The sequence below is a fragment of the Triticum urartu genome, chromosome 2A (genome assembly GCF_056163025.1).
Source record: "Triticum urartu cultivar PI428250 chromosome 2A, HENAU_Tu73, whole genome shotgun sequence".
Classification (NCBI taxonomy): Eukaryota; Viridiplantae; Streptophyta; class Magnoliopsida; order Poales; family Poaceae; genus Triticum; species Triticum urartu.
Genome location: NC_141874.1, coordinates 13663844 through 13675972, shown reverse-complemented (window position 1 = coordinate 13675972; position 12129 = coordinate 13663844). Strand labels below are relative to the sequence as shown.

At 43.0% G+C, this 12129-nt stretch overlaps 1 protein-coding gene across 1 annotated transcript; it reads left to right on the top strand.

Moving 5' to 3' along the window:
* The first annotated feature begins 10095 nt into the window (after positions 1-10095).
* Positions 10096-11806, top strand: LOC125540542 (tyrosine N-monooxygenase-like). Its single transcript, XM_087539393.1, has 2 exons — positions 10096-11064; positions 11186-11806. Exons 1-2 carry the CDS (start codon positions 10096-10098, stop codon positions 11804-11806), a joined length of 1590 nt encoding a protein of 529 aa, XP_087395519.1.
* The last annotated feature ends 323 nt before the right edge of the window (positions 11807-12129 follow it).

Genomic DNA, 12129 nt, shown 5'->3' with positions numbered 1-12129 from the left:
CTGTGATTACAGAGGAGGAAATAAAACGGAAATATGTCCGGGGCCAACCTTTGGTCAAGCCAGAAGATGTCAAGAAGCTCCCAACGAGAATGTATGAATTGCATCAATGGTACATGGACATTACCAAGAGATCCGATCGAGAGTCCCTCATGGTGTATGTCAAGAAGGATCATTACTACCATGAGAAAGTTGTGGCCGTTGAGTATTCTGAACTGTTTCAGTTATACAATCAAGACGCACTCGACAAATCTATCGTCAGTTGCTATTGTCTGTAAGTGATTTCTTTCTGTAATTTAAGTCTCAAGCTAGCTGTAGTGATCCTTTTGATCAATCATTACCTGTAATTATCCTCACTATATTCTTTTCTGTGGTATTATGCAGGATGAAGATGTATGAAATGAGAAAAGGTGGACGCTATGGCATTGGGTTCATTGACCCAAACACCGTTAATCAATACACATGGAAAATGAGCAAGTATTATGAAAAGCAGGTAGACGACAGCATGCTAGAGTTCTTGAAGCGCCTCAAATACAATGAAGATATACTACTTCCTTACAACTTCGAGTGAGTCACACTTTCTTGTACTACAAATTCTCTGTTTTTGCCTACTAGCTAGCTACATGTCTTTGCTTACATATGCCCGCTTAATTAAGACATGCAAACGTGTGTGCATGCAGATTTCACTGGATCTTGTGTATCATTAAAGTTGACGCCGGAACAGTTGAAATATTGGACTCGCTACTCAAAGCAAATAGTGACTACAACATCTTGTATGGGATAGTCAACAGGTAATTTCAATCATTATTAACTATATATCTCGGCCTATTTAGTTCGTCATTTCATGATATGAACTATTTAATAACCCCTTTATTCATTTTCTTTGTCGGCGGGCAGGGCTTGGGCAAGGTTTATCAGCGTCACGGAAGGCGAATGGAAACCACAGCTGAAATGGTTTCGATCCAAGGTAAGTAATTAAGTAGTACTAGCTAGCTAGCTAGCTGCCATCTCTTTAATTATCATGCTTGATTAATTATTATCTGATCAAATTAAATTCCATTCTCGTAATAAAGGCCCTGAAGCAGGCGCAGGGGACTAATCTGTATGCATACTGCGTTTGCGAGAACATTCGCATGATGGCGTCCGAAAGGAGCAGATCTCAAAGACAGGAATGGGTACGCTTGTCAGAACACTATTCATAATTTTTACACCATTATCGATATCTAGTCACACAACTAATACACATGCATATTGATCTCCTTCTTAACAGTTCAAAGAGGTGCGGGACAAGCTCCTAGAAACGGAGTGCGTAGAAGCACTTCAAAAGGAAATAGCGGGATTTTTGCTCGACCAGGTCATAAATCCGAAGGGAGAATACTATTACCCGCTACCGCCCCCATCGAACATGTCATGAACCACTTCCAATTGTCATCGTGCTCCGAAGGCACCAATTAGGCTAATGCCACTAGCTCCGAAGGCAACATGCATATGTAGGAGAAATTGTATATAGCTATACATGTGTGTATGTGTAAATTAATATGGTGGTTTGTGAGACATTGATGATATATATATATATATGATTGGTTCTACTAGAAATTCTATTTATATATATATATATGCATAACGTGTACAATGTGTAGTACCGTAAAATACTAGCAAACGAAAAAGAATTAAAATGGAAAACACAAAATTAAATGAAAAAGAAATCATAAAACCAAAAATCCCCCAAACATTTTAGTACCGGTTGGTGTTACCAACCGGTACTAAAGGGCTCCCGGCCCCCGGAGCTGGCTCGTGCCACGTGGTTGCCCTTTAGCACCGGTTCATGCTGAACCGGTACTAAAGGGGGGGGCCTTTAGTGCCAAAATGTTAGTGCCGGTTCCGAAACCGGCACTAAAGAGCCTTACGAACCGGTGCTATTGCCCTGTTCTGCACTAGTGCTTGTACACACCGCGGAAGAGGATGCAGTCATTAGGGCATGCATGTATCTTCTGCACCTCCAATCCTAGAGGGCATACGACCTTCTTTGCTGCATATGTACTGTCGGGCAATTCGTTCCTTTGGAAGCTTCTTCTTCAATATTTTCAGTAGCTTCTCAAATCCTTTGTCAGGCACAGCATTCTCTGCCTTCCACTGCAGCAATTCCAGTACGGTACAACCCTTTTTTGTGATCGAACTTTAGCTTCTCCTTTTGACTTTCGCATTGCGTCCTTGCATCGACAATGACCCGGCGGAGATCATCATCATCGGGCACATCGTCTGGTTCCTCTTGATCTTCAGCAGCTTCGCCCGTTGCAGCATCATGGTGCACATCGTCTTCTTCCTCTTGATGTTCAGTAGCATCACCGTATTCAGGGGGCACATAGTTGTCATCGTACTTTTCTTCTTCGCCGTCTTCCATCATAACCCCTATTTCTCCGTACCTCGTCCAAACATTATAGTGTGGCATGAAACCCTTGTAAAGCAGGTGGGTGTGGAGGATTTGCCGGTCAGAGTAAGACTTCGTATTCCCACATATAGGGCATGGACAACACATAAAACCATTCTGCTTGTTTGCCTCAGCCACTTCGAGAAAATCATGCACGCCCTTAATGTACTCGGAGGTGTGTCTTGAACCGTACATCCATTGCCGGTTCATCTGCGTGCATTATATATAATTAGGTGTGTCAAAAATCATTACAGAACATCATGAATAGATAATTAAGTGACCAAATTAATAGAAGTTCATCATCACATTAAAACCAAAGTACATACATAGTTCTCATCTAACAACATAAAGCTCTGCAGAGCATCTAAATTAATTAAACCATACACTGAAACTATGTAAAACATTTCAATACGAAAACAAATGCGATCATAATCGCAACCAATGTAACAATTGGTCCAACGGCATAATGATACCAAGCCTCGGTATGAATGGCATATTTTCTAATCATTCTAATCTTCAAGCGCATTGCATCCATCTTGATCTTGTGATCATCGACGACATCCGCAACATGCAACTCCAATATCATCTTCTCCTCCTCAATTTTTCTAATTTTTTCCTTCAACAAATTGTTTTCTTCTTCAACTAAATTTAACCTCTCGACAATAGGGTCGGTTGGAATTTCCGGTTCAACAACCTCCTAGATAAATAAAATCTATGTCACGTTGGTCGGCATAATTGTCATAAACAATAAATGAACCAATAGTTATGAAAAGATAATATATACCACATCCGAATCATAGACAGGACGAGGGCCGACGGGGGCGGATACCAAAACCATCGCACTATATAAGATGCAATAATAAAAGTAAGAAAATTATACAAGTATCTATATAAACATACAAGTAAGAATTTTTTTTCCTTTCAGAAAGAAGATAAGAACAAGAGGCTCACCACGGTGGTGCCAGCGACGAGATCGGCGCGGGCGATCGACAGCGGTGAAGACGGGGACGGGACGTGACGGACCGCTAAACCTAGACAAATATTGAGGAAAATGGAGCTTGGAGGTCGAGCTTGGAGAGGAGAAAGCTTAAGTAGTCTGGCTCGGGCATTCCATCGAACACCTCGTGTGCATAGGAGGTGAGCTAGAGCACCACAAAGCTCTCCCCTCGCCGGCCACGAAAAACAGAGCACTGGGAGTGCTCTGCTCGCGGGCGAGGGGTATATATAGGCAACTAATTGGTCCCGGTTCGTGCCCCAAACCGGGACTAAAGGGCAGCCTTTGGTCCCGGTTCAAGCCACCAACCGGGACCAATGGTGGTGGGCCAGAAGCGAGGCCCATTGGTCCCGGTTCGTCCCACCAACCGGGACCAATAGGTCCAGTCAAACCGGGACCAATGGCCCACGTGGCCCGGCCAGCCCCCGGGGCTCACGAACCGGGTCCAATGCCCCCATTGGTCCCGGTTCTGGATTGAACCGGGACTAATGGGCTGGCCTGGCCTGGACCATTGCTCCCTTTTCTACTAATGTACGCCAATTGCTTACGGTTGCATCAAGTCTCTGGCTTACATATACGCTTGCGTCTATGGCTACAGAGAAGATCGAGACAAACAGCGACCATTGTACGACCTCCTGTGCATATACTAGGATCGACAAGATGAGGTCCTCCTATCTTGCGTGCATGCGAATCGTAAAGGGAAAATTCTGGTTGTACCCCATACCATTGTACACTCTATCCTCACCGTTCATTTTGCATCAAAATTCATGCAAGCAAGTTTCTTCTTTTTATTTCTCCCAAATAAAATAACATTTGAACTCGAAACTTTGCAGATTAATATCACACATGTAGTACTACGTGCAAAAAAGTTTTTCGACTTTTTCGCGTAACATAATTGGTAAAATACGACTCATTCAGAATTTGAATTTTGAATAATTTATGTTTCATAAAAAAATCAAAAACATTTTATACAATGAGATTCACTTGTGTATAGTTGACCTGCAAAGTTTCATGGTCAAATGATCTCTTGTTTCGAAGAAACAAAAAAGATAACTTTTTATATAAGAAGAGCATGAATCTTGATGCAAACTGGACAGACAAGGGTGCACCACTATTGGGATACAAAAAATCAACACTTAATTGTAAATTGATGAGAACTTTTGTTTTTTTAATCAAGTCGATCGACGAGAGCTGCGGGGTTCGGTGTTTCCTATTCGACGACCTTTCCGTCAAGTAGTCGCTGAAAAACATAGGCTAGCCACAAGTGAGCGTTATATGGACAGGCCCATTTAGGGCTAGTTAGTTGCTGAGGGAACCCCTATTTTTTGAACTTTTTGGGAGGTTCCTGAAGGGTTTGGAAACCTTCTAGATGGTCCCTATTTCTTGTTAATTGGGTTCTTTTGTCCTTTTTTCTTTTTTTCTTTCATCATTTTGTTTCAAAAATTCTCAATTTTCAAAAAAATGTTCATAAAACTGAAAGTATCCGTGTTTTCAAAGAATATTGGCAAATTTAAAATATATTCGTGATTAAAAAATGCAAATTTCCAAATATTGCTTGCAAAATTTATTTATTTCCGCATTTTCAAAAAAAGTTTGTTATTTTCAAAGAACTGTTCAGAATTTTTAGAAAACAATTCAAATATTCAAATTGTGTTCATGATTTAGAAAATGTTTGGAATATTCAAAAAGTGCTAGAATTTTTTAAATTATTTGGGATTTAAAAAAATCATAATTTACAAAATAAAATTTTGATTTTAAATTATTTTGAAATTGGAAAAAAAAATTCATGTTTTCAAAGCTTGTTGTCAATTGTTTTCCTAAAAAATTCACTACAGTAAATCAGGTCAGTTCGCTATAGTGCCTCGCTCCAGTTTGTTGTCAATATGTGGCAGTGTTCGTCTGGTTTTGCTACAGTGCCTTGTTTCAAGCTAGCTTCACTGCGTGCACGAGTTGGCCGACCATCTATGTGTTTCCCCGCGAATCACCCGCAAAGAGCAGCAGATAGGACATTCTCGAGGGGATCGACCATCCTGCTTCGGCGCATGGGTCTTTAGCACCTTGGCCCAATCCTCTCCTTCATTTTTCTTCCATTTTTTTGGACAATGGAAGGTAATGCTCGGCTTTGTTTGCCGTACCATTTGTCTTTTTGGACGATGGACTTCCTTTCTTTTTAGGGGAGGACTTCCTATTTGATACTCATTGCGTGAACATGTCGAGCAAAGCCAACTAATGGGCCACCCCAAGTAGACTAACTGATAGTTGTTCATTCATTCACTTTCTCATTTCTTTGGTTGGCTATATTTAATGAATTTTTCCTTTTTGTCATTTCATTTATTTCTCCATTTTCCATTTTTTTACTTTTTTTGTTTTTATTTTTTTCCCATTTTTATAATTCAAGAATATTCTGTAAATTTCATAAAGAATTTTTAGCGAACATATGTAAATCCTTGAGAATTTTCTAAATGCATTAATATTTATATAAAATAAATCTGAGATTTTTTAAAATCTGGGGTCAATTTTGATATACATGTAGATCTGTAAATTTGTGAGTATTTATAAATTCAAACACTTTTTTAAAAAAAATTCATAAGTTTTTGAATACACAATCATGTTTAAAATACGAAAATGTTTGCTAAGTTTCTGGTTTTCGAAAAAATATTAGTGAACATTTTTGGAATTCATATTCATTTTTTAAAGTCAAGACCATTTTTCAATGTAAGAATTTTTAATTCATGATTTTTTTTTGCAGATTTTGGGAATAAATCTAACATAGAAAATATGAGAAAACCATTTGAAAATAGGAAGAAAACAAAAAAAACTAAGACAAAACCATTGGAAAACCGTATAAAGTGAGGAGAATAATACAAGTGCTTGAACTAGACCCGCCCACAGAATTCATGCACGTGTGTTTGGTCGTCAAATTGAATCATAGTGTGTCATAGCCGGGGTGTTTGAAGTGACCTTGGGCCTTGTAGCCAGGGGCGGCGCCAGGGGTCTTCTTGGGTATTCGGTTGAATACCCAGGATTTTGACAAGGCATTGAAATTTTATATAAAACAAGCGATTTTTTTTTGCAAAACTGTGATGATTTGGGCAAAATGAATACCCTCCTCCAAAATGAATACCCACCCTCTAGAACCTTGCGCCGCCATTGCTTGTAGCCGCAGCAACAGTCCATATACAAAAGAGAAAACTCAGAAATTTAACATAAAAGGGGAATAAAGAAGAGTCCAAGGACAATGGGCCTTATTGCCGTCCATTATTTCACTCCTCCTTGTCAATGGCCTCCTGGTGCTCCCACATCTCGTTCCTCGGCTATCACTTCATGTACTTTAGTTCCTTTTTTCTTCTACTTCTCGTGAGTTACTTTGCATTCATTTGACTTATGCATCGCTTTTTTCATAGGTGAAAATGGCTCGTCATGGTTCTCCCTAATTGTCCGACAATGCATAAATGTCATTGAGCAAGTCGAGGGGAGTGTGTGATTGAGACCAAGTAGCCATCCAAAGCCTTCTTTAGAACTTCACAAGCTTTATTGATCAACATTAACAAACATAGGGGTCCATAATCCATAGGTGGTAACCATGATCAAGAGAAAGGGAATACTTAGCAATATTATGAGCTTCGTCGTTGGACTCCCGCACTTCAAAAATGACTAAGTTGTAACTGCTGAATGCTCTTTCCCATAGTAAACTTTAGATCAACCGTACAACACCATGAAGAGAAGCATAGGATATGTTTCCAATCAGCACGGTTGCAGTCCTTGTGACCCGATAAGAAAAAAAACATGGAGATATCAAAACACACATGTATATTGGCACTCATGTCAATCCACTAAGCATAATAATGACATATTGAAAGAATCAGTAGGAAATTTACCATAATGGTCATGGAGAGATCAACAATCTTGTCGCCAACAACCCTCAAAACAACACATGCAAAAAAGGTGTATGTAGTCTCAAATCTATGGACGTAGGAAATGATGTTTGCAGCAGTCGATAACCCATCTAATGCGGTTGAGTGGGCACTCGCTGAGATGATGAACATGCCAGAGATCATGCAAAAAGCAACCGAGGAACTCGATGCTGTCGTCAGTAAAGATAAACTGGTGCAGGAGTCCGACATTCATCAGCTAAACTATCTCAAATCATGCACCCGAGAGGCCTTCCGCTTACACCCATACCATGCTCTTAACGTACCCCATGTCGCCATGGCGGACACAACTATTGCTGGCTACACCATCCCCAAGGATAGCCACATACTTTTAAGCCGGCTTGGATAGCCACATACATTATTTTTGCGGGATCAAATACCACAAACTTTAGCTATGTGACGCTCACTCTAGAAGGTGGAGGTCAGAATGATCGACAGTACTATAGGAGAAAGGGTAATTGGATTCTGATTCTTTGCCCTTCAATCACGGATCACATGGCTATGCATGGATGACAATTAGTGAACAATATGCATGTGTAATAACTAGTCAACCAATGGTTTGAGCGTCGATTGGTAACTCGTCAACATCTCCCGCATACTCATGGAAGCACAGTACTGAGGCTAGCATGAGCCGTTGCCTGCAGCTAGTGCGTATGTGGAACAGAATGCATCCGGACACTCGTGCATCATGTGCTGTGGATGAGAATAGATCCGGACAGTGAACGTACGGGTCGACAGACACCCACAGAAACGCGGACATCAAACGTACGGGCCGACGGACACCCATAGAAACCCGGCCAGCCTCAGTGCAAAATTCCAACGCAAGACCGAACTGGCGTCACGGTACCAAATTTTGGCATGGCCAAGAGATGGCAGCTAGGAGCCGTCGCCTCGGTTGGATCCCATGAATAACACATTTTAGTGATGATACTTCCAGGATTTTTCTTCTGTCGGGTTCTGCTAGCCCGTGTTCTTAATTTCTCTACTTCATAGTCTTGGTTCAAAGTTGTGACATTTATTTTGGATCCAAGGAAATAACATTTAGAGCATCTACAACCATATACAACAAATTTGATCCCTCAAACTACATAGACAGTGATCGGTCAGACATGAAATTGACGTTTCCACAACTAGATACCTCAATTAGCTAGTAATCCTCAAATCCATACAATTACATGCACATGAAACCTAAACATAAGCGGAGCTTGTCCGGCTCTGCCGTGCCCTAGTTCGGCGGCTGGCAGCGCCACTCGGACTATTGATGCAGTGGTCGGCAATGTAGAGTAGGACATGGGACTCGCACCGGCTCATGGGACTCGAGGCGTTGTCGTCTCCCATGTCCTACTCTTCGTCATCAGAGGCCGTCAGCTGCTGCACGTCGCTGGTCAAAGTGAGGTCAATGAAGGATTTGTCATGGTCGGAGGCCACCACGTGCATGGCGAGTATGAATCTGCCTCGCCGACGTCCGTCGCGAGGGCTGCCTCCACCTCCCGTGCCTTCTGCCTCACACTGCCGGCACGCCGAGCCATATTAGCCTCCGACGTGGACGGGCCATGGAAGGCCTCGTCATCGGCACACATACGTCTCTACGGTGTTCAAACGCCAGACGAAGCGGACCGCCTCAGGCGAGGGATTAGTGACGCGCCTCGCGCCGGATCCAAGCGCCATTTGGGAGGACGTTATGGATTCCCTCCGGATCGAGTATGACCGTTGTGAGGCGTTCTCCTCGCCGGCGCGGTGGAGTGGACCGACATGTCCTTCTCCAGCCCTACTTGGATGAGGTCACAGTTCACAGATCGGGTGACGAAGGACTCGGATCCGCTACCCGCCATGCCAAAGAAGGCCAGAGATAGCCGAAAGTGAGCTTGGGGCGGAGGGGAGTGGCTAGCATTTGGTTTGACAAACGAATGGGGATAAATATATGTGGGGTCGGGATGGGCCAGTGTGGGTCGGATCCGACGTGGCAGACGCGCCTAAGCGCGCCCAGACCTCCCCATCCCCGTCCTAGAATTGGACAGGATATGAGGGGTGTCGGTCAGCCCGGGTGTTTAGGGCCGGTATCAGGAGCCCTACCGAGTCACTTTTTCTTGACTAGTGAATGACCAGACTGTCTGTCCGAACGTTTAAGATGGATACAAGGCACTTAGTTGTAGATGCTCTTACTTCCGAGGTTGAAAATTTGCAATAATAGATCGTTGTGTGCATCAATCGATAGAGGCCGGAGAATCGTAAATCTTTATATGCCTATGACACTCTGAAATGAGAAGGATTTCCATAAAACATTTAAGGTTCCTTCTCACCGGCAAAGTCTGAATGAACGAAAGACTCCATGTGAGCTAGCATTCCCTGAATATGTCAATTGGAAGAGCTCATGGAGATGATCAAGTGAAGAACGTCTCCAAGTGAGTGGCCAGCATTCACTTAATTTGCTCTCTATCAATTTGTCCAACCAAAAGAATGTGGACCCTCCAGAATGCATTGAACTTGCATGAGGCGACATGAATAGTATATGTGGCCACGTGGGGCAATGAAAGGAGTCACTAACTGATTAAATAATTATTATGTACGTCAAGGATGCTGGCTGCCCGGCTGTCCTATAAATACCTGCAGAACTAACCAGCTAAGATGCACCAAGAGCAAGAGTGTCTTCAAACACAACTGTTAAAACATCTGTCCATTACGGATCAGTTCCACAAATTGCCTTCTATCCTACTTCATATAGCACCCCGACGAGCTCATGCAATATGGCTCTTGGTACTCTGGTTATCATGGCCACCATGCTGGTGTATTTTCTCTTGAAAAATAAAAGAGTGCTATTGTCCCAGCAACAATGGGGACGACGAGGCAGGCTGCCCCCAGGGCCTGCGGCGCTGCCCATCATCGGTAACATGCATCAGGTGATTCTGAGCAAGCCGGCGGTGTTCCGATGGATCCACGCCCTGCTCAAGGAGATGAACACAGACATCATGTGCCTCCGTCTCGGAGCTACTCATGTCATTGTTGTAGCATGTCCACAGATAGCCTCTGAGGTACTAAGAAAAAATGATGAAGTTTTTGCCTCCCGTCCCACCACCTTCGCCTCGGGCATATTCAGCTTCGGGTACAAGGGCTCCATCTTCTCACCGCACGGAGACCAGTGGAAGAAGATGAGGCGCGTCCTCACTGTTGAGATCCTCGCCTCGTCCATGGAGCGAAAGCTCCACCACCTCCGGAAAGAGGAGTACGACCACCTTGTGAGGTACATTAATAAAACTCATTGCAGCGACATGGCATGTCCAGGCAACATTGTCAACGTCCGTCATGTAACCCAACACTTCGTTGGCAACATGATAAGAAGGCTTGTGTTTGGTAAAAGATACTTCAGTGACCTACCAGCTTCATCCACTAGTGGGCCTGGACATGATGAGGTGGCACATGTTGCCGCTCTCTTCATGGCCCTCAACCATCTGTACAACTTTTGTGTGTCCGACTACTTCCCAGCGCTCATAGGCCTCGACCTGGATGGCCATGAAAAGGTTTCTAAGGATGCCATGCAAACAATCAACCGGTTGCATGATCCTATAATAGAGGAGCGGATCCGTGAAAGGTCATCCACTCTTGAGAAAGGGGGTGAAAAGAAAGAGGCCCGAGACTTTCTAGATGTCCTAGTTCATCTTAAAGATGAGGATGGACAACCAATGCTTTCCCTAGAAGACATTAGAGCACAAACAGCGGTTAGTATCTCATCTTAATAAAAAGTTCATTCATTGTTCTTCGATCCATTTTATCCGTGTATTGACCTTTTCTGTTGCGTTATATTGATTACTTTATTTATTCTCAAATCTATGGATGTAGGAAATGATGTTCGCAGCAGTCGATAACCCATCTAATGCGGTTGAGTGGGCACTCGCTGAGATGATGAACATGCCAGAGATCATGCAAAAAGCAACCGAGGAACTCGATGCTGTCATCGGTAAAGATAGACTGGTGCAGGAGTTTGACATTCCTCAGCTAAACTATCTCAAATCATGCATCCGGGAGGCCTTCCGCTTACACCCATACCATGCTCTTAACGTACCCCATGTCGTCATGGCGGACACAACTATTGCTGGCTACACCATCCCCAAGGATAGCCACATACTTTTAAGCCGGCTTGGACTTGGCCGCAATCCCAAGATCTGGACTGAACCACTGGAGTTTCAGCCTGAGAGGCATTTGAACACTGCGAATGTACTTCTCACTGATCCAGGCCTACGTTTCATTTCATTTAGCAGTGGGAGGAGGGGTTGTCCTGGGATTTCACTTGGTACCTCTATGACAATGATGTTGTTCGCAAGGATGTTGCAGGCATTCACTTGGACAAAGCTTCCCGGCGTTAAGAGTATCAGTCTCAAAGAACGCAATGCGGGCCTTGCACTAGCTGAACCCCTTGTTCTGCAAGCTACACCACGATTGGCTGCACATCTCTATATATGATCCAATTAAATAGATTTAATACGTGTTTTCTCATTTATGTATCAATAAAATGTATCTGGAACTAGTGTATGTTACATGTTTTTGGCGCTACGTTGGGTTCACTTGCATGTGTGCAGAAACAAAGAAGCAATCGATGGTTGCATCACTAATGTAATGTGTGTAGTTATCATTATGTAAAACAAAACCTCTGTATTTTCCATTATGGTGTACCATGCAAATAATCCTTGGAATTGCACAAAAGTTTTATGTTTATGTTGTATACATGCCTGGCTATACAATTGTGTGCCCAGCTTTGACCCCATCTTACCATTCTGTCATTCAAA

Bases quoted from the DNA above. Each gene is read 5' to 3' on its own strand.
- LOC125540542 (XM_087539393.1), top strand. From the start codon at position 10,096: ATGGCTCTTGGTACTCTGGTTATCATGGCCACCATGCTGGTGTATTTT. The intron at 11,065-11,185 runs GTTAGTATCTCA...CTATGGATGTAG, and splicing joins ACATTAGAGCACAAACAGCG to GAAATGATGTTCGCAGCAGT.